A 25,106-nucleotide genomic window follows, 5' to 3' on the forward strand; every position below is an offset into this window, starting at 1 on the left:
GCTCCACCCCAGAGGTGAAAGCCAGAACCTGAGCACTTGCAGGGTGGAGAGCATGCAGGAAGGAGCAACCCCGAGTTGCAGCGAGCTCCACCAACAGCCGAGGTGTTTTAGTCCTTCAAGCACTCTATACTTTGAGATTAATTCAAATAAAAATTGTTTTGTTCATAGGACACTGAAGCTTGCAAGACGTAACTGGTGGGACAGTTAAGTTACTCGCTAGCAGCCCTAGTTACTGTTCAAGACCCAGGCTGGCGATTACTTTAGAGATTCTCCATGTTCCAGCACAGCTCTTCCACTACCCACAATAGTTCAGCAGCATCTGAGGCTACAGTAAATGTTAAGCTCTTCTCATGTGGTTTGGGTGAAAACCTGTGTTAAACAATACCAAGACTTCTCTTCAGAAGAGCTGAGCAGAGCTGGGCAAATGAGAGATGTGCTCTTGCAACGCAAAGCTGTGCAGAGCCGCAGGCTAAGCAGAGTATTGCTGACACCTCCATCTCAAGAAGTCAAGCCCAAGCGCTGCCTAACCTCATCTCTTGTCCAGAGTAACGCCAAACGCTTCCCAAAGAAGTGCAAGAAGCGCAGCCAGCCTGCCTCCAGTCTCACTCTGCCCTCCAGTACCTCGGGACTGGTTTACGTCTGAACTGTAACACCCATTACTCCGTTGGGAAAGTCTCACTGTTCATAATAACACCAGACTGCCTTACTTAAGAACTTGAGTTAGATGCTCTATCTCACTAAATTTACAGCCTCATCAACTTATGAAGACAATGAGACACACAAAATTAAACTCAGTTAATCAGTGGTTAAAATTAGTTTTTCACAGCCCAATCATCCTTTAGTTAAGTCCCACAATTTCATGGAACAAGCCCCCCACAGGCTTGTTGGGGGAGATGTTGGGAACAGGAGGTTCTTCCCAGCTACCACAAAATACATACCATTCCTGGGTAGCTATTTGTTGCTGACAACAGCACTGTGCCCTGCAACACAGTGGATTTGATTTATTTTAAAACCCAAAAAGAGAAAAAAATTAGGCCAGCCTTGACAAGATGTGCTTGACACACTCCTGTTGCTATGTTTAATATTGCTGGGAGAATTGCTCCCGGCAGGGAGCAAGTTAGAAAAAGCTTGATGAGGAAAAGCTTGTGATGAGGAGAACTCATCTGCTTTGCTCTAGCCCAGCTGCGTGCCCGCCCAGGACAGATGCACTTGGCACATCTATGGAGATGGCTCATACACGATGAAGAAGCAACTGATTCAATAACCGCACATTTATGAGGCAGTTTCTAATCAAACCCTTCCTCCAAGCAAAGATAACAGCTATCCTCAACGTTCTCACCACAAGTACGTGACAGCTCCAGCTCTCTGCTGTCCGCAGCACACAGCGGCCTCGTTGTGCAAGGACTCAACGAGCAAACGTGACACGCGTTCCCCATCTAACTTGGAAAATCTTGTGCTAGGAATTTATCCTAAGCCTACGTCTTGAGTAAGACTTCCACGCTGTCTGCGGTGTGCTGGCAGATTGCATGGCAGTGCCTCCAGCTAAGATACGTGCTTGCTTGCCTGCTTGCTTAGTGCTCTGCAGGGGTGCACAAAGCAGGGGAGATGTCTTCTTTTGACCGTAGGTGAAAAATACGTCATTCTGTTCGAGATTTCATTGCTGTATTGCTTCCTACATTGACTTCTCTCTAGACCACCACGGCATGGTGAGAGAAGGACTGCCCGCCTTTGGGTTAGCTGGCTAATACGCTACAAACAACAGGCTTTGCCCTGGGAAGCTACCAAGCTCTGACTTGCACAAGACCGGTAGTTTAGGAGAGGGATCAGCAGTCTTTCAGGAATGGACAGTCCTTTTCTCAAGCAAGAATTGGACTTGGCTCAGGAACAGGCCATGAGACTCTCTCCCAGAGCTGCAGCTGACCCATCTGTCTTGCAGAGCAGGATTTCACTGGCCACCAAGCTCCGGGCTCAGCAGCTGCAGCACTAGCATCCATGAGCCCCCATCCACCACCAGCTGCTTTGTCTCCACCATCTCAGACCCGCTGAGTCTGCGGGTCCGCCCAGACAGTGTGTGATTCACCTGGTGAACAAATATGTTGGCACAGCCCTTACGGACGTTAAAATTGGAGAAAAAAAATGTTTTTTCACTGCTTAGCCAGCCACGAGTTAGAGATGCCCCTCCATGTGCCAGCTAAGGATCAATAAGGCATGGGAACTGGGATCTGCAGAGACATCTTCATGGATTAAGTAGAAACCACCAAGATCAAGGTGCTGAAGAGGGAGGACGGTCCGGTCCCAGACACAGACAGCTGGACGTGCTTTACCTGGATAGTGCAGCGATGCTGGCATAAAGCGAGGGGCAACAGCTGAGGGGATGAGCACATCTCAAACAAAGCAAGCAGCTCTGCAAGAACCTGCATTCTGGGAAAGATCAGCGGCACCTTCAAGCACAAGAGCCTCTGCCAGGAGCCTCCTGCAACTGGAGAGGCTTTTCTCAGGCTTAGCAGGGCTGAAAGCAGCCACAGCACAAATGCCCAGCGAGGGGCTGCTCAGCCAGCTCTGTTATAGCGAGCAGCTACAAAGCGAGGATGGGAACCCAAGGAGGGGAGCCAGCAAACAGCAAAGCAGAGCCTGCACCATCTCCCCCTACACCTCTTCATCACCACGAATATAGGACATTGAAATCTCATTCCCTAAGTTAACAACTTAGGAAATCACGCTGCCTCATCTTGATTGCTAGGGAAGCCTGAGAGCAATTTCAGCTGCTCCTGTGAAGCCTGGACCACCACACTTCTATGCATTCCGGTGGCAAAGAGAACTCCCTCAGCAAGCAAGTGGAGAGGGGAGCCACATCTGTACTCCTGCCTGATGGATGGCCACCAAACACACAAACACATACCCTTCTCCAAGTGGGAGATAGCCAGGATGCCTCCAGCCCAGCTGGTATTTAGGGGATTTGGGAGAGAAGCAAGGATGGTGAGGGATATTAAGAGTTACTGCATCAGAGGCAAGTATGAGTGACGTCAGACATCACCAAACCTGTTGTTCACAGAGCAATTTGTCCCTTGCTTAGGTTATAGTCAAGAGTTTACACTAAGAGCTTTCGCTTTCCTCAGTGGGTATCGCAAGGTATAAGAGCAAAGTGAGGCCGCCCCGGGGTAACGGCACTGGAATGACACTGAGCTGAATTTGGTTTGGGTCCAAGTTTTACTTTTGGCGCCCAGAAGTGCTTGCTTGCTCCATGTCCCTGGTAGGACAGTCCTGTCTCCCAGCAGGAACCGCTCCTCCAGCACATATAGCTCAGGTCTCACCTTGGTCGTATATCTGCACAGCGGAGACCTGCAGAAACAACCTCCTAATTACCAAAATCAAGCCCAAGAAAGTCATTAAAGGGCAAACAACCCCTGAGCACTCAAGTTCCTATTGCGTATCTTAACGCACTCTTCCCCCATCACAAGGTGTGCTGGATCTGCTTGCTTCCAGGGTGCCGCACACCACTCCAGCTGCAGAGTCTCCCCTCTCCAGCTGCTCTGCCTCCGTGAGTGGACGAGGAGCCGGCCACGCTGCCTGCCACCTCCCCAGGGAAACTTTCCCTGCTTTTCCCGAAAAAGCGCTCTGCAGAGGAGCCCTACTAGACTTCTCCCACTTTTGAAATTGTTTTTTCCTTTCAGCTGCTGCTGACCTACATAATAAGCAGGTCACTGGAACATCAGAGATTTTTTTTCTGAGGCAGAAGAGAAAAGCCAAGCAGTTCCTGCAGTGTGCGTGCTTCCGAGGACAAAGTGAAGCACTGTTTCCCAGGGGTCGCACTCAACAGCCTCCTTCATGCTCTTCTTGTCTGAAAGCAGCAGGAGCTGCTGGGATCCCAGCAGGAACATGATTGGACCCTGAGCAATACATCAGTCTTGTTAAGGACCAGTTCAGAGGGGGATTGAGGGGAGCTCCTCACGTGAACAGTAAACACGCCACGTGCAGCCACTGTGCACAAGGCTGTGAGCCCCTGCAATGGCCCAACAACGTGAGGTTCAATCCACTGGGCAAGGCGAGCTCTCATCAAACAAGCAGGAAAGAGAGGGAAGGAGAGAGCAGGGAGATGTGAAGGTGACAAATCCTCAAGGTGAACCCCATAGCACGACCCGCAGTAGGTTTGCAGACCCCGGATAACGAGACTGAGTTATTCCCAGATGGAACAGTGCCCTACCTGCCAATGTGACGAGCAAGAAGCCAGGTTAGAAGAGCCTGAACTTAATTTACTATAGGCATTCCTGCTCCTTTACGTGAAGCATTCCTAAAGGCTTGCTACAATGAAGTACAAACTGGACATGAGAAGGATTTTAATTGCTGAGAGAAGAGAGACCCTGGGCTATCCCTTCAGCATCAGTGTAGTTTACAGCGCGGCAGCCCAGAACTGGACCATCCTATCTTCAGCCCCTGCCTCTCAAACAGGAGACAACACTGCAAAAGATGTAGGTCAGCATATCTAATCCCCAGAGCAACCGGTGTGCAGCAAGCAGGAAGCATCCAGGTAAGGGGAAGGCAAGAATCAATTAGAGAAATGAATGTAACATGATCCTGCCTGGGGCTCAGAGTCAGTCCCAGAAGGATATAGGGAGCGAGTAAACAGAGCAGACAAGAGTAAGAAGCTCTTCCAAACAGCTCAGAGAGCTCCAGTAACAATAGTGCAAACCTGGTAACTGGGTCACAGTTATGATCCTTAATTAATCCTGAAGAAACCCTCATCTGCCATGGGCAACATGACCAATAAGGCTGCACATTAAGTTCCCAAGCAGGCCGGGGGTAATGCCAGAGGCCAACCTAGACCCCAGAGGTTTGGGGACAAAACCCCACTTGGCAGCAGTGCCTGCGTTGCCCGGTCTGCTCTCTGCCACCTCCTTAGCCAGCGGATACACCGGGCTCTCTCCATCTCCTCCAAGAAGCCCGGAGCCTGTTCACTCCCCACGGCCCAAAGCACTCCAACATAAACCATGAAACAGCAGAGATGGGATCAAAAGCAGCCGAGGGGCAGGCGCACGTGGGGCTCCAGCAGAGGGGCACTACCAAATCCTGCTGGACAGCTGAGCCCCCGCTCCCTGCACTCGCTTCACCTACGAGACTACTCTTCTCCTTCTGTGCCAAGGTGTGCTATCCCAAGCCGCTTTGTCCCCTGGCTCCTCTGGGATAAGCTCAGAGATACCACCTTCTCCACGTGTGCCGCCTCAGCGTGCACAGAGGGTTCCGTTAACAGCCCTGAGACACGGCTGCTGCAAAGGGGCATCAAGACCAGCGGAGAAAAGGGCTTGACACTGGAGCTGAAGTTCAGAGAGGCCATGTGCTGGCAGAGCCAGGCGGTTCGCTTGGCAGAAGGATCTGTCCCTGCCCATGACAGTGGCGAGCCCACCCGGCAGCGAGGTGGCAGGGACCCGCTAAGGGCAAGGACTCTGGCACCTGGGAGAACAGTCCAGGTGCACCTGGCTTCTAGAGCGAGCTGTGCTGGGCATCTACACGTGATCCCTATGAATGTCTTGATCTGCTTAAATCCAGTAGGGACCGGGAGATAAGCTGAGATAATGCTGATTGAGTTTTCAAGCCCCGCTTCTACTACCTGAGCAATTAAAAAGCAGCCGTCATTAGCAAAGACAACAAAACCTAATAGGTCTTCTGAGGACTTGGCACAGAGCAGGAGCATGACAAATAGTTGTTTTCAGAGGAGGGATGTGTGACTAATAAGCCCTAATCTGACAATTGTCGGGAGATGGGGGCAGCCTTGTAGTAAAGTCGTGTTTCTAGGGACCCTTATTAAGGTGTCACTTGTGCTCACTACCACCCAAAGGCATTGTATTCAGCAACGTGCACAGCTGACAACACATGACTCCTTACAATTAAACCAGGACAAGTAGCACGGAGAAAAGCTGCCAAAGAAACATAAAACAGTATTTCTACCGAAGGAAACTTTGAATAGCAGAGCAATCAAACTCCGGGCATACGTACCATCACCACACGCATGCATTGTTCTCCCTCATCCAAGTGCAGTTGGGTGAGGGACTGCACTGCTGCGAGGTCACTCCATGAAAACTAGGTCACTGGCTATCAAGGACTTTGGGAGAGATGTACTGAAATAATTTCTTCTAATTAAAAGACAAGTTTAGTAAACAACTCTAGTTTATTTGATCTCGTAATGGGAGCTTTAAATCTCAATTACTCGCTTAAAATCTCATCATCCTTCATGGTAAATACACCTTGACGGGTTTTTTTGCCATGGAGGAGACACACAGTTTAGGGAACCAAACTGAAGTAACCACAGGAAAGGTTACCACCTTTCTGAGACAGTAGTACAGAGAGCACAGGTAGCGTGGAGCAATCTGTGGTCTCAAAGGCTCACAGGGGAACCCAGAGCTCATCCCTTTCCAGTCACCCAAGGAAGACAGCAGACTCATATGCTGTGCGGAGCACCAGCCTCCTCTCTCCCTCCTCCAGCCAAAGTATAATCCAAGGTGCCCTGAAGACCCTCCCAGATTTCAGCACAAGGATCCAGAGGGTTGGTCCACCTTCATATATCAGAGTTGTTGGCTCCTGTTTGATGGCTGAAGTGGTGGCACCCAGATGGAGAGATTGCTCAGGGCAGAAGAGGTGGAACAGTTCACCTTCAAGTAGCGAATGGGCTGGAAGACATTGCAAGGCAACCCAACCACCCCTTTATGTGTTAAACCCTGAAACAATACACGCAAGCTGTGCTGCGTTTGCAGCCTCCTATGTGCCGAACAACAGAAAACCAAAACTGTCAGCAGGGCTTTGGGGGAAACGCTTCACTTGCTGCTTAAACCTGAATGTCTCAGAATTAGCTTTGAGCAGTAGAGTCATTCTGGAAGTTTGCTGGGGCTACTGATGACTGAAGAGAATCAGTTACCTTCTCCCCAGATCACCTCTCCACGCAGAGCCACCACCACGTTCTCAAATGGCTTGACACCTTCTCCCTAGGTGATCAATCAGCCCTTATCAATGCTAAAAGGAGGACGTCTCAGGAGAGCTCTCCTGTCCTAACACTGAGGTTTGGGGTTTGTATATTTATATATATTTTAGTATTTGCTTGTTAATAGTATTTTCCCTATTATTATATTCTTGCTTCACTAAAGCTGTTTACGTTTCAGTTTCCAACCCTCAAGTCTTTCTCTCATTTCCCTTTCCCTGATGGAGGAGGGGATTGGGATCACAACCGCTCATGTTCAGCTGCCGATCAGGCCAGGCCAGGACTAAAGCTTGACAGTGCTGCAGCTTGAAAGTCTGAAGAGACAAGATGTTCTAATGTTTGTAAAAGCTCCAGAAGATGAGCAGAGCTGTATATAAACCCACACCACATGGGTCCCTCACATGATCCATCTTTAATGCAAACCCCTCTACTCTCCCTTAGTTTGCTCTTACCATCAATTTGACGTGAGAAACCAGGCACAGCGGTGAAGAGAATGACTTAACCCCAGGTTTGTATTTTTGCCATTTCAGTCTCCATTTCTCAGCTGGCCCCTTCCAGCTTTTCTTACGCAATGTTAGCACTTCCATCTCTTTCTAAGACATTTCCTAGAACCAACTTTTATCCTCTTTGCCCAGGGCTGGGACAACGTGCACATCCAAGAGGAAGCACGCGCATCTCACCTGATTACGTGGAGGGACTGCTGAAAAGAAGACACTAGAGACTGCAGGATCTTCACCACATCTCCTGGAGACACAAAAATGCATTTCCCAACCATTACCACCACCCCAGGCCAACACCTGACAAGACTAGGCTCGCTCAGCAGAGGCTTTAAAACTCACTCCTTTGAGTCCGGTAGCCTCACTGATCTCAGCTGGAACGGTGTTCAAAGCAGCTGCAAAACCACCGGCTCAAATAAACTACATGCAGAAAGGCTGCCAGCAGGGTCACGGTAGCCCAAGAACCCCCCCCATCTCAGCTGTCCTGGCTGCTCCTTACTTGCACTCCCGGTACCTCCCGGCTGCTTGGCAGGCAGAGTGGCTCAGGACAGCCTCGAGAGTAGAGGCCAGAGCTTTGCGTGGCTTAGGCTGTAAGACACTGCAAACAGAGCACTTGCCAGCTTTATGAAGAGTCCAGTACAGAGGCAAAGAAAGAATGGAAGCCTCATATTCTCAAATAACCTGAACACATCACAGAGTTTCTCTAGTCTGCAGCTCCCAGGTTCACATCTGGAGATAATGATGTGCTAATTTCCTCCCTCGATATTTCAGCACTGGCCACTTCTTCCCTATTGCTGACAGAACTCATTTTAATACCTTATCACCACCCTCTAACTTTATCTATGATCTGAAGAGGAATAATACATCTTGTACCTCAAAGGTTAGGCAACAAAAGCTATTGCAGAACAGCACAGCAACCCCCATGGGCAGAGACCGCCAACACATCCTCTGGGAGAAGGAAGGATTTGAAGAGGAAGGGGCTGGACACCAAAGCGGCTGCAGCTCATCCTTACAGCTTTCTGCTGTGGCACAGAGGCCGTGGTGTCACACACAATCCTTCCACTCGCAGGAGGGGTCTGGCCCTGTGGTGTTTCATAGCCCCTGTTGCCACACATTTTCATGCTATTTTCATGTCTGGACCATCTTCTCTTAGATGTGAGGCATCCTTCTGCTCTACTGCTTGGCCACTGTCCTCTCAACCTTTTGAGGAATTAATTCTAATTGATTCTACAACTACAATAACTAATATTAACTGTAACAACTAATTCTTTAACTATAAAGCTTCACCTGATCATCGATGGAAACAATAAAATATCAAAACTGCTTTACCCTTCGCTCTTTATTGCTTGCTTTCTCCAAGACCGTTAAGACTGTCTCCAGACCAGCAATATTGAATGCTACGGAATAACTGCGTAAGAAGAAAAGGCACTCGGGTAACAGAAGAGTCCTGTTGCCTCTCTGGGTATTCATTCGTGGAATAACATCCACACAGGAATTCCCAGCTGGGGTCTAGTTAGATGGGGAATTTTCACCCACCTTCTCGGGTTATCAGCAGGCATTTCATTCTGAAGTGCTTGTTTTCTCCTTTCTTCACCAAAATATCAATCCTTGTAGAAAACAAATTAAAATACCAGATGCATAAGAGAAGAATAAGCCTTTGCTGAAACAAACCTCAACAGCTTGCCTTCCCAGAGCTGTACTGTACCTACAGCAGACATTTTAAGTTGACAGCCTTTTAAAATCCCATTATTTCCACCCACTCAAAAGAGATCAGAGACTATTGGGACTTCACAGGATGCCTTTATCCCTATTTCCAGGCTGAATAGGCAATCTTATTTGGAAAGGAAAGGTAGCACGTACACCTGCAGGAGATAGTACTGATTCTAAGGAGAAATGAGGGCTGAGATATGCAAGAAAAATGACAGGCTGAAGGCCAGCAATAATCCTAACTAAACATACTGGTTGGAGTCTGCTGGTTCTTTCTAAGAGAAGGAGGGAAACTGTGAGAAGAGTAAACAAGGCTGTGAACGCAAATCATGCCAAGCACAGCAAAGTTCCCAGTAGCTGGAAGGAGTCATTTATCATTTCCAGCCACGTGCTGCACAAAGCAAGACAAACTCAAAGACGCAAGAGAAAGAAAGACTATTGTGCGATTTTCCACATCTGAAGCAGCCAAGAGGGATGCCAGGGAGATATTCTAGAATGAAGATAAATGACTGCTGTACGCGTTAATCAGATGGGTTGCAGAGCACAGCAGCCCTGGTGTGAGAGTGGTGGGTATCTTGGATGACAGGGGCAACAGCTTCTGCTGTCCCAACCGAGCGTCAGTCACGCCGCTGTAGTGGGGCTTTGGGTAAGACGCTCGCCTGGGCTGCATCTGAGAAATAGGGATGCTCTTTCCTCGCTCTGCAACACGTGCTTCAGCATCTCTTCCAGCTTGTTCGAATCTTCTACCGAATAGAGGGTCCTAGAGAGAAATAAGATTTCCTGTTTTGTCACATAAAGACGACACAGGATCCAAATGAGGGAAATCTGCTAAAGAAATTCAGCACGGAAAGAATTCTCACTATGCAGCTACTATCGCAACCCTCGAATTTTGCCTTAAAAGGTAAACTAAGTTCCCGTTAAGAACTGCCGGTCTCAGGACCGGAGGTGGAAGTTCTTAGATCTAAAGCTGGAATTTGAGTCTGGATTACATCCAGATGTCAGGATCACATCCCACTCCCTTGGAAAATTCAGATCTCAATATAGACAGTGGCTTGTGCGTGGGGAGGGGGAATTGTTTTTCTGGCTGGACACTGGCTGGGTGGGAAAAAATGAGGAATATGCTCAGCTCTGCCTTCAGAAGTGGGCAAAAGGGATTAGAAGTTGCTAGTGGTACAGTTAAAAGCTCTCATCTGGACAGGCTGAGTGCCAGAGGGGCTTTGACTCTTGCTTTTCTGCTGAAGCATCTAAATGCTTTTGTAAAAACATAGAATTCACTAAAATTCTATCAAAGAAGCTCGCTGCTGATAGGTATGAGGTCAGATGAAGGCTACAAACCTGGGAATAAAATTCTGTTTCCAAGAAAACTGGGCAAAACATGCAAAGGAAGCACTGGAGGTAACTTCCACCTCTACCATATGGTAAACTGGTAACACGGAAAAAGACCCTCTTCAGCAGCAGCTCTTTATAGACATCTGCAGAATCCAACCTGACCTCGTGGCAGGGGATTTTTTGCTCCATTTCAGTTTCTACATGGGAATCATTTTCTATGGCTTCTCACCCACCTCCCAGGCTGCTGGAATTTAACCTTTTTCCCCCTCTCTTGCAACTTCTTTAGCAAAGGAATGGACAAATCATCAGAATGGAACGGGCTTCAGAAAACCCAAAAAAGCAGAGGCTCTCAGGGTAGCTAAGAGTCTTCCCTTCTCCTGCCACTGCATCTGATGGGCCTTTCAAGCAGATCAAGCTTCCTAGTTTCTCATGTACCAGCTCCAAAACACAGGTACAGCTAGAAACTCCCCATCTTCCAACCTAAACCTTGGCATGGTGGGCCAGCGGAATAAATTTGTTCTTACACCAATGCTATCCCCTCAACTTAAACTGTTTTCCTTCTTTATTATGTGCAACTCCACCCTTTACATATTGACAGGCAAACGTTCCTTCTCCCCAGCCCCCTGTACCCACCGTCCCTCTCCGGAGGGGCTCCGTAAGCCTGCTTTCTCTCTCAGGTCAGGCTCTCTCTTCCCATAGTCTGGAGTCCTCCTTCTGGAGTTTGGCAAACAGCATTTCCATGGCACTTCACGCTAGTTTCTCCTGCAGGATGCTGGTAATACATCACCACAATTAATATATTTAAATACCATTTAATTAATCCACTGAAGCTGTAAGAAATTTTAATTAATGGCAGCTTTTACTTCACCTTCAACATGTAAGCTCTGGCAATATCTCCAAAGCGCACAAACAGTTTAGAAGACCCCCTTTTCCCCTGACTTTGCCCTGCTCTGTTGGTCCCAGAGCTCACAGGCATCTCTGTGCCAGTGACAAGGACGCGTTCCTTCAGCAGCTCTCCAGGATGAAGGTCAAGTTAAAGTCAGTCCACTGCTATTTAGCTCCGCGCAACTCCTGTCAAGTACAAGGTTAAATAAATTCACCAAAACCGAGCTCGAAAGATGTGTTCTTGAGGGTTCTGATTAACAGCAGAGATTGTAGGGAATTCTGACAGGAAAGCTGAGAGCTCTGCTCCACTTGGAGATCTCTGTATCACAGCCAAGGTCACTGTATCTCAGCTGCCAGCCTTGGATGATGTTTGTCTAACAACCAAACGCTCTTCTGGTTTCACAGGCACTTTTGAATACGAACCCACAAGTTTCTGAATTCCAGCAACAGAGGACACCAATGCACTTCCTCCCTCAACCTTGCAACAGAGTAAAATGCTGCTATTATCAAGATAAAGAAGGATTATCAGATCTTTGTGAGATTGAACCTGCTGTGGCAGGTGTCTAGGCACATGAGCTCTGCAGCCTTTTGCAGCCAGCGTATTTGCACACCACCCTCCTCTGGTGCCTCCCACAGTAATATATTCCCTCTGTCCCTTCTGAGCTAAATATCATGGTCAATTACTCAGGGTAAAATAGAGGGAGAAGGAAAAATACGATCAACATACTATAAATCAAGCATATGGGACTTGGTTTCTGTTAATACTGAAATTAATCCAAGGAGCACGTGGTTCAGAAACTACGTCTGTGCTCTAAAGACATTCATTAGGCATCTGTGTGGTAGAATGTCATGCTATTTCCTCGTTTTTTTAAAGTAATGGATGGGCTACAAAGCTTCAGGGCAGGGAGTCAAATGTTGTTGGTCAGGGGAATGGGGATGGCTAATGAACACAGATCAGGTATCTTTAAACTTCAAGTGCTAATTAACTATTATATTTTTCAAAATCTATAGACTCAAGGCACGTAACTGAAAGCCAGCTGAGGAAAAAAAAAAAAAAAGAAAGAGCACTTTTCATGAGTGAACTGAAGTGATAATTTGAAGCACTATCCTGATATCACCAAATGACCAAACCTCTCACTACCATAACTGCCATCCAGGCTCGGGTCAAGCATCACAGCCTTAGTTTAAGCATTTATTTAGAGAACGAATTTAAACTAGCACATATCTAGTTTAATGATGCCTGCTGATGAAAGGCTGTTTCTTAATGCTAACTTCTGCATCACATCGCCAGAATGAATTGTTTAAGATCGAAGCATTGAGACTTCTTAAACAACGCTCTCTTAAATTCCTAACACGGAGGAAGCGAACGGCGTTTAGAAAACCATCTAGCCCTAAAACCCAAATCCCACATCTCTTCCTTGTAAAGCCCTATCGCTTTTTTTCAGAGCCCCACAAGGAGCACGAGAGGGCAGAACTATTCCAGTTCCCACCTCAGAGCTTAGTAACGCGCTGGTGGCGACAGCAACTGCTGTTTGACTACGGTTCGTGGTTGCCTTCCTCTGGATCCACTTACTCTAAGCACAAAGGTTACAAACTGCGCCTAGCATCCTTGAAGCGAGGCAGTGACGCAGAAACAAAGGTCAGGCAAAAATCTTGCTGGCTTTTCCCCTTCCCTCCAACGCAGGAGTTATCTGAAGATTTATTTGCAACATGTAAATACTGACCAATACTTTCTGACTGCCTTTTGTACCCAAACTTGAGCTCAGCAGCCACAGTTCTACATAGGTTTTGTATTTCCCTCATCACTCCACTCTAAGCCCCTTCTCGTTAGTACACAGCTACGTGCAAGCCACTTGTCAAGCAGGAGCCACGTTTAAAAGAGCTCTCCTCAAAACTCTGTACCTGTTACAAAGACCACTCCTGTTTCTAAGTGCCAGAGAGGCAGCTCTCGCCTGGGTGACAGCAGTGGTGCCAAGAGACAGCACTCTTTCTCCAAATCCTCTCTTCCGTGAAAGCACTGTTTCGCAAGATGAGGGGAAAAAAAAAAAATACACATCATCTTTCTTCTCCATTCTTTCCACACTTCAGCAGTTGGTACACATTCACAGGAAGCAGTACAACTGCAACCCAGATGGCCAGATACAGAAGGAGAGCTCCTTTTAATTGTTACCTACCGATAAATATCATTTTAAACAAATAATCCTTAACGCTTGTTGCAAACCAGAGCATGCCGGATTCAGTTTTACTCGCTGCCGTCATTCTCACAGGACTCTCATCCATCTTCCATCATGGCAATGGTACCACACTTCAAAAATGCGATGGTGGAAGTCTGATAAAATGTGAGATTCACAGGGGCTGCAGGCAAAGGGAGAGGGGTTCAGGATCCCACCACCACCACCAGTGAGACCACCCGCTTCCTTTCTTCACGGAGAGACAGGGGCGAGTGTTTAGGAAGTAAATACACGAGACCTGTCTGAGCAGTGCTGGGTTTCCTCTGCAGCTGACTCAGAGATCATCTTTTCCCCAAATCCACTGTCTGGGGCCAAGAGACTCCAGCACTTCTAGAAGACAAGTGTTGCATCACCTGAGGCCGAGGTGAAACCCAGAGCAGGACAGCTATTGCCTCTGCTTCCCGAACAGACAATCTCTTCCCCTCCCTTGTCCTGCCCCCAGCCCCCTCATGCACACACCCAGTGGTATTTGGGGCCCCTCTGTCCTCTCACAGCACCCAGGAGCCACTCGGGACTCCTCCATCCCCTCACAGCGCCCCAGAAGCCACCCAAGGATCCCCCCACCCTCGAGGGAATCACCTCCATCTCTTCACAGCGCCCCATGAAACACTGGGGACCCCTCCATCCCCATGGGAGCAGCCTCTGGTCCCCTACAGCCCCCCAGCAGTCACTGGGGACCCCTCCATCCTCACAGTAGCTGCCTGCACCCCCTCACGGTGCCCCAATACCCACTCAGGGACCCCTCCATTCCATAGGAACTGCCTGCATCCTTTCATGGTGCCCCAGAAGCCACTGGGGACCCCTCCATCTCTGTAGGAGCTGCCTGCATCCCTTCTCAGCACCCCAGGGATCCCTCCATCCCCCCTCCTCCAGTGCTTCAGGATACACCCAGGGACCTCTCCATCCCCATAGGAGCCCCCCCTATCGTTTCCAACACCCAGGGACCCCTCCATCCCCACAGGAGCCGCCTGCATCCCTTCTTGGTGCCCCAAGGACCCCTCCATCCCCATAGGAGCCACCTGCATCCCTTCCACCACGCAGGGAAACCTCCATCCCCGCAGGAGATGTCTACATCTCTTCTCAGCGACTCAGGGACCCCTCCATCCCCATAGGAGCTGCCTGCATCTCTTCTTGGTGCCCCAAGGACCACTCCATCCTCATAGGAGCCCCCTCCATCCCATCCACTACCCAGGGACCCTTTCATCCTCGTAGAAGCTCCCTTCATCCCTTCCACCACCAGGGACCCCTCCATCCCTGCAGGAGCTGCCTGCATCCCTTCTCCGCGCCCCACGGACTCCTCCATCCCCATAGGAGCCTCCACCACCCAGGGACCCCTCCATCCCCATAGGAGCCCCCTCCACCCCTTCCACCACGCAGGGACCTCTGCATCCCTTCCACCACCCAGGGACCCCTCCATCCCTCCTCAGCGCCTCAGGGACCCCTCCATCCCCCACAGCACCCTAGAAACCACCCAGGGACCTCTCGATCCTCGTAGGAGCTGCCTGCATCCCTTCTCGGTGCCCCACGGAACCCTCCATCCCCACAGGAGCCCCCTCCACCCCTTCCACCACCCACGGACCCCTCCACAACCCAGGGACCCCTCCATCCCTATAGGAGCTCCCTCCACCCCTTCCACCACCTACAGACCCCTCCATCCCCACAGGAGCCCCCTCCACTCCTTCCACCACCCCGGGACCCCTCTACCCCTTCCATCACCCCGGGACCCCTCCATCCCCGCAGGAGCTCTCTGCATCCCTTCTCGGCGCCCCACGGACCCCTCCATCCCCATAGGAGCCCCCTCCACCCCTTCCATCACCCCGGGACCGCTCCATTCCCATAGGGGACCGCTCCATCGCCATAGAAGCCCCCTCCATCCCCATAGGAGCCGCCTCCACTCTTTCCATCACCCCAAGACCCCTCCACCCCCACGGGAACCCCGATGAGCGCCTCCCCCCCCCCCCCCCTCCGCGGGAGCCGCCCCGCCCCCCCGCGCCTGCGCCGGGCTGCGCGGTGTGTGCGCGGCTGCGCGCAGCGGGCAGGGCTATAAAGGCAGCGGCGGGGACAGCCCCGGCAGCGCTTACGGCGTTTCCTCGCAGCGGTTTTCAGCTTCTTGTGGTTCCGGTTCGTCTCTCGGCTCCGTCAGGATGGAAGCGGTGGTGCGGCGCTGCCCGTTCCTGTCCCGCGTGTCGCAGGCGTTCCTGCAGAAGGCGGGCCCGTCGCTGGTGCTGTACGCCCAGCGCTGCCCGCGCATGATGGACCCGCGCCCCGCCGCCCGCGCCATCGCCACCTCCGCCGCCCGCGGGCAGCCGGCGGAGCGCGGGACGCCCAACCAGCGCCGTGAGTGGGGACCGGGGCACGGCAGCGCCGGGGGGACCGGCGGAGGAGGGGGGGCAGCAGCGTTAGGGACCCGGGGGGGGTCGTTGTGGAGGAAAGGGGGTATCAGCGTTGGGAGTTGGGGGGACACGACAGCAGTGTTGGGAACAGCGGTGTTGGGGAGGGTGGGGACACAGGGACAGCAGTGTTGGGGACCGGTGAGAGGACACACACGGGGCATCAGCACTGGGGACCGGTGAGGTGGGGGGGACATCGGCTTTGGGGACCTGAGGGGGTCGTTGTGGAGGAAAGGGAGTGTCAGCGTTGGGAGTTGGGGGGGACACAACATCAGTGTTGGGAACAGCGGTGTCAGGGGGATGGGGACACAGGGACAGCAGGATTGGGGACCGGTGAGGTGGGGGGGACGTCAGCTTTGGGGACCCGGGGGGTCGTTGGGGGGAGGTGTGGGCATTGAGGACTGGGGTGGGGGGGACATGACAGACACAACATCATTGTTGGGAACAGTGGTGTCGGGGAGGATGGGGACACAGGGACAGCAGTGTTGAGGACCGGTGAGGTGGGGGGGAAATCAGCTTTGAGGACCTGAGGGGGGTCTTTGTGGAGGAAAGAGAGTGTCAGCATTGGGAGTTGGGAGGACACGACATCAGCGTTGGGAGCAGCGCTGTCAGGGAGAGTGGGGACACAGGGTCAGCAGTGTTGAGGACCAGTGGGAGGACACACACGGGGCATCAGCACTGGGGACCGGTGAGGTGGGGGGGACATCAGTTTTGGGGGTCTGGGGAGGTCGTTGGGGGGAGGTGTGGGCATGACAGACACAACATCATTGTTGGGAACAGCGGTGTCGGGGAGGATGGGGACACAGGGACAGCAGGATTGGGGACCAGTGAGGTGGGGGGGGACATCGGCTTTGGGGACCTGGGGGGGTCGTTGTGGAGGAATGGGGGTGTCAACGTTGGGAGTCAGCGGGACACGAGATCAGTGTTGGGAACAGCGGTGTCAGGGAGGGTGGGGACACAGGGACAGCAGTATTGGGGACCAGGAGGAGGGAGCAGTGTGGATGGGGTGGAGCAGTGGCAGTGCAGGGGACTAGAGGGGTGCCAGTATCAGTGTTGGGGTAATGGGAGGGGGGTAGCAGCGGGGATTGGGACACATCTGCTAAGGGAGAGGTCTGGGCACCCTTCAGGACAAAATGCATCTCCAGACATCATACATCCCAGAAGGAAACATCTGGAATGAGCAGCTTTGGGATAAGGGGTGCCCGATCCTTTAAATGAACATGGTAATGGGGACAAATGAGGGAGTGCAGCCTGTTGGGACACCCTGCAGGGAGATCTGTCTGACAGGATGAGGAGAAATGGCTTTAAATTGGAAGAGGGAAGACTTTTTTCTCCCTAATTTCTGCCTAAGATCTCATCTCAATCTCCCCTCTTTCAGCTTCAAACTGTTCCCCTCATCCTGTCCCTGCAGTCATTGATGAGAAGTCCCTCCCCAGCTTTCCTGAAGCACATTTCGGTACTGGAAGCTGCTCTAAGGTCTCCCCGGAGCCTTCTCTTCTCCAGGCTGAACAACCCCAACTCTTAGTCTGGAGTTGAGGTGTGCAGCAGAGGGACTGGTGGCTGAAAAGAGCCAAGCTCTAAAAGAAAATCTCTCCTCCCACCCCTGGGAAGAAGGAAAGGTTATTTTTCTCAGAAGGTATAGGGTGACCTACAGCGTCTTAAATCGGATGCCCCTTGGGTGTTACTGGGATTTCCCACTTGTATAAATAAAATTTGATTGCTCAAGTTAAATAGTCTTGAATGATGTGTGTTAAATTAATTCCAAAGATAATGGATAGAAAAGCTTAAGGCAGTGTATTAAAATGATGAAGTTGAAGTGCTTTTCCTTTTTCCTCCTCTGACCTCAGAGGCCAAAAATGCCAAAGAGGTGATCCAACAGAATGCTGCTGATGGAACCCAGCCACCTACTGGCCATCCACCTGCAGGTGCTGGCCAGAACTCTGCTACCAAATGCCCATTCCTGGCAGCTCAGATGAATCACAAGAACAGTAATGTCTTCTGCAAAGCCAGCCTAGAGCTCCAAGAGGATGTGCAGGAAATGCAAGCGGACAGGAAAGGTATGTATTCTGTGCACTGAGGCGTTGTTTCCTTCCAAGTGCCGCTGTTGCATGACCTTGCTCTAGAGTGTGCCAAGTCTAACAATCACTTACGTTGTGCAGGTAGAATTATGGGAGGCTGCAAGAAAAAGCTGATGGAGAATGTAGATGTTAATGGCATACCTGCCTGCAATATTGTGCAGTGTTTTGCCTGGGTGATTTTGGGGTGGCAATACCATGTGCTGTGATGTGATGTGATACCCTGGCTCTAAATGTGTGAATTGAGATGTTATGCTTCCACCCAAAGTGTATGCTTGGGACTGAGGAGGGGTGCTAGTATAGAAAAAGGTGGTGTATGCAGAGATGGATGAAAGTGGATAGAGGTACTGTACAACTATCAGCACAAATCCAAACTGGAAAGCAAGCAAACCAGGCTTTTGTTCGTGGAACTAAAAGTTGTTGGCTGGCTGATGTGGAAAGACTGTCCTTCAGAGGAAGGAACTTATCACCAATAGCAGTAAAGCCTTGCTGTCTCTCTCAGGAAGTTTATTTTACTTTTCTGCTTGTTTTCTGTGGCATAGCTTAAAAAAAGATCTGTGCGAACTGAGCAAAATACTAGGAATAAAAGGGAAGCGGCTAAGTGGAACTCTGCCTTCGGTTAGGTGTGTACCAACTCTTTCAGATAAATGCTGTAGCACAGAGCGGTTTTCTGAGTCACGGTGGAAAAAAAGCGTTGTAAAGACATTACGTGTTGTATTGGCATTGATTGACAAGGTTTTCCTTTTGTGTCATACAATGTCAAATTGTAAGTGAATAAAATAGTTGATCCTAAGAGGGGCACATGGATTTGAGCACGTGCTTCCTAGAGAATGAGGAGTTAGTGTTAGTTAGTGTTTGCTGCTTTGAACTCTGCTTCATTTTGTTTCAAACTGATTAAGCTCACTGGAATTTATTATGGTGTCTGTTAGGTACGGAATTTGCTAAAATGCCAACTACTTCCCCAGTGAGGAACATTGAGACTGAGGGAGAAGAGCGGAGTGCCTTGCTCAAGAAGTTTAAGGATATCATGCTGAAACAAAGACCAGGAGGTGTCTCTCATCTGCTCCAGGATAACTTGCCAAAATGTAAGATTGCCTGGCAAAAGCCCCACATGGCTGGTCTCCCGTGGTTACTTCCTGTGTGCTTAAACCTCTCTCTCTCTCTCTCTCCTTTCAGCTGTGTTCACCTTCCAGTATGATCAGTTTTTTGAGAAAAAGATAGATGAAAAGAAGAAGGATCACACCTACCGAGTGTTCAAAACAGTGAACCGAAAGGCACAAACCTTCCCCATGGCAGATGACTATACTGACACTCTGATCACCAAGAAAGAGGTGTCTGTCTGGTGCAGCAATGATTACCTGGGGATGAGCCGTCACCCTCGTGTGTGTGAAGCAGTTATGTGAGTAGTGCTGTATTCTCAACAGGGTGTTTTGAGCTCTAGTGGGCTGCAGAAGCTTTAGTGGGAAAGCTTTTGAAGAATTGATTTCTGTACTGTTCTGTGTAAGCTGCTTCTGGTATTACTCTTGCTGTAATTAAGCTTATGCCCCTCTCTTGAGCTGGGGTAATAGGTAATTTCATGCTTAGCTCCAACACAGAGTATACAGCCACTCACTGACCCTGCTCCCTGGGTTTCCCTCAGATGCTTTCAGATCTTGCCAGATAAACTGAATAGTATATTGCAGCTGTATTCAGTAACAGATTTCTTGGCTTATGATAATATGGAGTTGTGGAGGTTGCTCAGAGACCTCAAACCTAACAGCTGCTTTTGCAGCTAGTTCACTTTTAGAACAATACTGAATACATACTCGGATGTTCCTGGCAATGTTCCTTTATTCATGTGTTGTACAGTAACGCTAATGCCTCTCTTTGGGCTCTCTGTAGGGATACGCTGAAACAACATGGTGCTGGAGCAGGTGGCACGAGAAATATTTCGGGAACAAGTAAATTTCACGTTGATTTGGAAAAAGAACTAGCTGATCTTCATGGAAAAGATGCAGCGCTGTTGTTCTCATCTTGCTTTGTAGCCAATGACTCCACTCTCTTCACTCTAGCTAAAATGCTGCCAGGTGAGATCTCAAACTGCACTCACTATTTACCACAAAACCCATAACCCTGCCCTAAGCAGCTGGGAGTAAGTTTTACAAACTGCTGCTCAGAGTTGAGGGTTCATTCTATCTGATTAGCAAATATGGGTCTTTTCTGAATACTATGTTCAAATGGTGGTCAAATTGCATAAATCGTAGCAGCCTACTGAGAATGAGGTCTCAGAACTAGGTACTGCAGAAGACAGACGAAAAGCACAAAGTCATCTCCTCTTGCATTTAAACTCAACCTGAAAATGAGGCAGCAGGAATTTATTGTCCTCACATACAGATGTTAACTTCTTTCTCTTTACTCCTTCCCTGTAGTTCAGGACAGGTTTTTTTTTACTTTAGAAGTTCAAAGCTAGATAAAAATACCAACTGTGAAAACCCTTCTGTGTTTCCTTAGGCTCAAGTTTGTGTTAAACAGCTAAAACAAGCCTTAAATAATCTTACTTCATGATCTGTAACTTACTCTTTTGATCATGAGCATTACTTTCTAGAGCATGCTACCCTTGCTCCTTGAACACTTCTCCTATGTGGAGTAGTGCTGGGAATCAGTTAATGCTTTCTATACTTAAAGTGTAACTGGGCTGTTTCCTCAGGCTGCGAGATCTACTCTGATTCTGGGAACCATGCCTCCATGATCCAGGGGATCCGAAACAGCAGGGTGCCAAAACACATATTTCGCCATAACGATGTCAACCATCTTCGGGAACTGTTGAAGAAGTCTGATCCGTCTACTCCTAAAATCGTTGCGTTTGAAACTGTTCACTCAATGGATGGTAAGTTAACACCAAACCCTTTTTTCTACTTGAGCATTTAGTGCTCAAATCGTCTGTATTTGAGGCCCGAAAGTATACAGGCTGTAAGAATTTACATGAAAATAGACTTCTGAAAGGCCTGGTGTTGTGGTACTTCTAATATTTATCCAAGCTGAGTACGGGGAATCCTAAACCTCCATTCACTGCTTTGGTTCCTAGGTGCAGTCTGTCCTCTAGAAGAGCTGTGTGACGTGGCCCATGAGCATGGGGCGATCACTTTTGTGGATGAAGTGCATGCGGTGGGGCTGTATGGAGCTCGAGGCGGTGGTATAGGAGACCGGGATGGAGTCATGCACAAGGTGGACATCATCTCTGGAACGCTTGGTATGCATGGCCTGGCACTTTCACAGACACTAAGGCAGGAAAGCCTTTGAGCAGCCGGATTAAGTGGGTTAACTCAAACCCAGTCTATTAAATTAACTTCCTGAGTGCTGTTGGGGGCTAGGATTTTTCAGAAAGCCCAGATGATTTAATTATGCCCCACAGTTTGAAAAGCTTGTGTTAAGCTACTTACACTGCCTTACAAATCAGTTGTGGTAGCATTTTATTTCTTTTAAACAAGCTAGCAAAAAGTCTTCCAGTGGCATATTATACAACTCAAGAATAAATTCAGGTGAGAATGCTAGTAGGGTAGTAGTCTATATTTAGTAGTACTTAGTTCTTTTATGTGAAACGGAGTGCTCCTAATCTAGAAACCTGATATGAGTTATATAAAGAGATTTGGCAAGAACTGAAGCAACCGCTATTATCTGAGTAGAATGTGGGCTTAGGGGTAAGTTTACTGCTACAAATTGGAAACTTGTTGAAGCAACAGCTTCCGAAGCATTAAAAAAAACTTACTAGGAAAGTTCATGTTATTAAAACTTACAATCTTGGTTTACAACCTGGTAGAAACGGAAGCATTCACCATGCACCCTAGTTCTACCCGTGGCCCTGTTCTGGTACCTGAATGTTTGGGAAGGGGGTATTGACAGCACAGTCACAGTAACAACCTTGTGTGCTCCCTAGGAGCACAGGCTATTTCTAGCATCTCTGGAACAGATTAATTTAAATCTGCTGAGAGCCTTAGTGCTGACTTTTGGGGTCACTATTGAAGTCTATGCCTGATGATTTGGCTTATTAGGTCTTCCCCAAAATCAGAATTTGAGTATTTGAGAGAGCCTTAAACTGTCCTTGCTGTGTAATAACGAGATCTGTGTTGTCAGGATTGGCTTAAAAACAAAGCTTTAACATGTGCTGAGTAAATACAAGATTAGCCTGGAGTGGGGTTTGGTGTTGTTTCCTGCCATGACCACGTTAAGTGTGTAGTCAAAATAATTAATTCCCTCAAGTAAAAGGCTATAATACTTCAAGCCATTGCAACGGGTGGAAGGAATAAGCTTGATTTCCTCTTTTTTCCTCAGGCAAAGCATTTGGTTGTGTAGGAGGATACATCTCCAGTACGAGGTCTCTGATAGACACTGTTCGTTCATATGCTGCTGGCTTTATTTTCACAACATCCCTGCCACCCATGCTCTTAGCCGGTGCCCTAGAATCCGTTCGAACTCTGAAGAGTGCAGAGGGGCAAGCTTTGAGGCGCCAGCACCAACGTAGTGTGAAGCTTATGAGACAGATGCTGATGGATGCGGGGCTGCCGGTGGTGCACTGCCCCAGCCACATCATTCCGATAAGGGTGAGTGCTTAGGGGACTGTTGACACACCTGCCCTAGTGTTCAGCACTGATGTGCTCGAGCCTGGCTTAACTTCACCTCAGCCTGGTATGAATGTTGTAAAGCAGAATGATAACATGTATGAAACCTGCTATCTAACAGTAGACAGAAAGCAAGGAAGCGGGTAACAAGATAGTAAAAGGGAGATTTTGAGTATAAACAGCTACATGCGTGGACTGCAGTATGTGCCTACACTCGGAGGGCTCTACACCACAAGATTTTAGCCCTTCTATCTCATAAATATGCTCTTTATAGGGGCACAAGGAAGGCTCATCCCATTTGAATCTTGTGGCTAGCCAGGCTGGGCCAGCAGTTCTGCCACCTTGCATGTTTTGGTTGATCTTGTAACTTACAACTTTGAACTTTAGGTTGCAGATGCTGCTAAAAATACAGAGATCTGTGACAGGTTGATGACCCAGCACAGCATCTATGTCCAAGCAATCAACTATCCCACAGTTGCCCGTGGAGAAGAGCTGCTGCGTATTGCCCCTACACCTCACCACACCCCTCAGATGATGAGTTATTTTCTTGGTAAGTGGATTCTTGTCAGTGCAATGAAAGTACTGGGCTATCTATGCACTTTTTACACTAAAGATGAGACTGGAAGTACTTAAGTTTTAGATGTCACTAGCTGGACAGTGTCTCTCAACTGCCGCAGCGTACGTAGTGCGTGTTTCTGCACTTTGTGTGTCATGCTCAAAGCTGGTTAAGACCAGTGCCCTGCAACCTAGAATAAAATGTGAAAGGCCAGTCCCATACTTGCCCAGTTCTGTCACAACTGGCTCTGCTCCTGCGTTGTCCAAACCAATCTTTGTTTTGTTGGACCCAAAGAAATATGCTGTCCTTAGCTGAGGTGTTAACCTGTCTCAAACACACCTCTGTCCAGGGAAAGTAGCTACTTGATCCTGTCAGAGAGGTGTTATGAGGACAGCTGAGAGCTAGTTGCAGCCCAGTCACCTCTGAAGAGGTGAGTTATGTCACAGTGGATTCCTGTTATCCCTTCCCACTTGCTAAGAGAGTAAGTACGCTGACACTTGCTGCTTCTCTGAAGTAATCCATTGTTTTACAACTTAATCAAGATTAACTTCTCTGTCCCTAACAGAAAAACTGCTGGCTACCTGGAAAGATGTTGGTCTGGAGCTGAAACCACATTCGTCAGCTGAATGCAATTTCTGTAGAAGACCCCTACATTTTGAAGTGATGAGTGAAAGGGAAAGATCCTACTTCAATGGCATGAGCAAACTAGTGTCTGTTATTGCATGAAAGTAACGGTGTCAGTTGTGTTCTTGTCTAGTTCTAGTACCCAGTCAGCAGCATTTTTAAATTGCTTGACAAGTATTTTAATCTTAGTTGAAGCACTAAGCTCTGAAAATAAATTTCTAGAGCCGTTTGTTTGCTTATCTGCTTTTTCTTCAATGAGTGGAACCTCTGTGTCAGTATTTGGAAGGGTGTCTGGTGGAGTCAAGAGTGGTCTACAGTTTTAATGCTCTTCAGCTGAACTACTGCTGGTTTCAATGAGCATAGGCTGAAAGAGCTTCAGTAGTGTTTCCTGGTGTACTATGAGGGAGGGGTTTATTTCTTACAAGAAGAAAATTGGTATTTATAACTGCTTGTGAGCTGCTTCTTAAAAGCTTTTCAAGACATGTAGTTAAAGTACAATGGTCTTCACAGTCAGCCGCGTGTGAATCTCTGTTCCTGTGCCTGGAGCACCACTTCCCCCTCCTTCACTGACCTTGGTGTCTGCAGAGTTATTTCTCTCACACATTCTCACTTCTCTCTTAAGACTGTTGTGCAAGATTTTTTTCTCCCCCTCTTCTTAAGTGTAAACCCCAAACCTTGAGTCCCCATCTTTCCCTCTTTTGTGTCTGTGGAGGAGAGGGCTTGGAGAGCTTTCCCCTCGCAGGCTTCTGTCATATGGTGCATATCAGCGTGTTACGCTGTTTACTGGCTCATTTGCTCCCGAAACATTACATGAGGGAAAAGCTCTTGGCCAGTTTGAGATTGAATTTTCCAGACTCTGTTCCCACTGGGGTTTCATTGCTTGGAATCTTTAGCATGTTTGGTTTTTTTCTGCCCCTTAAATCCAGGCCCCTGGAACATTAATTAGAAGATGTGGACATAAGCTTGCTTGATATGTAACAGTTTTGATGGGGAAAAACAAGCAGTGAAGGTGGTGAGGAGAGGTGCTCCCTCTCTTTTTCCTGAACCTGGATACAAACTCATAGAATCATAGAATCACCAGGTTGGAAAGGACCCAGTGGATCAGAGTCCAACCATTCCCAACACTCCCTCAAACCACGTCCCTAAGCACTTCATCCACCCATTCCTTAAACACCTCCAGGGAAGGTGACTCGACCACCTCCCTGGGCAACTGTTCCAGTGCCCGATGACTCTTTCCATGAAGAATTTTTTTC

General features: G+C 48.8%; 1 protein-coding gene and 1 long non-coding RNA gene across 14 annotated transcripts; one reads left to right on the plus strand and one right to left on the minus strand.

Annotated features, from left to right (window-relative positions):
• Nucleotides 1-5,501: 5,501 nt before the first annotated feature.
• On the minus strand, nucleotides 5,502-14,957 carry LOC128853280 (uncharacterized). Of its 13 annotated transcripts, none has more exons than XR_008451717.1 (6): nucleotides 13,852-14,181; nucleotides 13,557-13,737; nucleotides 13,285-13,399; nucleotides 11,366-11,568; nucleotides 11,131-11,269; nucleotides 5,502-9,928 (listed from the first exon to the last, which is right to left on the minus strand). It is a non-coding gene; the product is annotated as an uncharacterized LOC128853280 (long non-coding RNA). The 13 variants fall into 13 exon arrangements; XR_008451716.1 differs by lacking the exons at nucleotides 11,366-11,568; nucleotides 13,285-13,399 and having other exon boundaries at nucleotides 5,515-8,059; nucleotides 8,791-8,869; nucleotides 8,998-9,928; nucleotides 13,852-14,171; XR_008451722.1 differs by lacking the exons at nucleotides 11,366-11,568; nucleotides 13,285-13,399 and having other exon boundaries at nucleotides 5,516-7,856; nucleotides 8,791-8,869; nucleotides 8,998-9,928; nucleotides 13,852-14,171.
• A 681-nt stretch (nucleotides 14,958-15,638) lies between these two features.
• Nucleotides 15,639-24,111, plus strand: ALAS1 (5'-aminolevulinate synthase 1). The gene is made up of 10 exons (XM_054076859.1): nucleotides 15,639-15,950; nucleotides 17,851-18,060; nucleotides 19,008-19,163; nucleotides 19,255-19,477; nucleotides 19,960-20,144; nucleotides 20,765-20,944; nucleotides 21,143-21,307; nucleotides 22,387-22,655; nucleotides 23,061-23,223; nucleotides 23,795-24,111. Exons 1-10 carry the CDS (start codon nucleotides 15,758-15,760, stop codon nucleotides 23,953-23,955), a joined length of 1,905 nt encoding a protein of 634 aa, XP_053932834.1. The 5' UTR covers nucleotides 15,639-15,757; the 3' UTR covers nucleotides 23,956-24,111.
• Nucleotides 24,112-25,106: the final 995 nt, after the last annotated feature.

The sequence above is a fragment of the Cuculus canorus genome, chromosome 11 (assembly GCF_017976375.1).
Source record: "Cuculus canorus isolate bCucCan1 chromosome 11, bCucCan1.pri, whole genome shotgun sequence".
Classification (NCBI taxonomy): domain Eukaryota; kingdom Metazoa; phylum Chordata; class Aves; order Cuculiformes; family Cuculidae; genus Cuculus; species Cuculus canorus.

Coding starts and splice junctions, on each gene's coding strand:
- ALAS1 (XM_054076859.1), top strand. CDS start 15,758: ATGGAAGCGGTGGTGCGGCGCTGCCCGTTCCTGTCCCGCGTGTCGCAG. Junction 18,061..19,007: donor AATGCAAGCGGACAGGAAAG/GTATGTATTCTG, acceptor GGTGTCTGTTAG/GTACGGAATTTGCTAAAATG. Junction 20,145..20,764: donor TCTAGCTAAAATGCTGCCAG/GTGAGATCTCAA, acceptor CTGTTTCCTCAG/GCTGCGAGATCTACTCTGAT.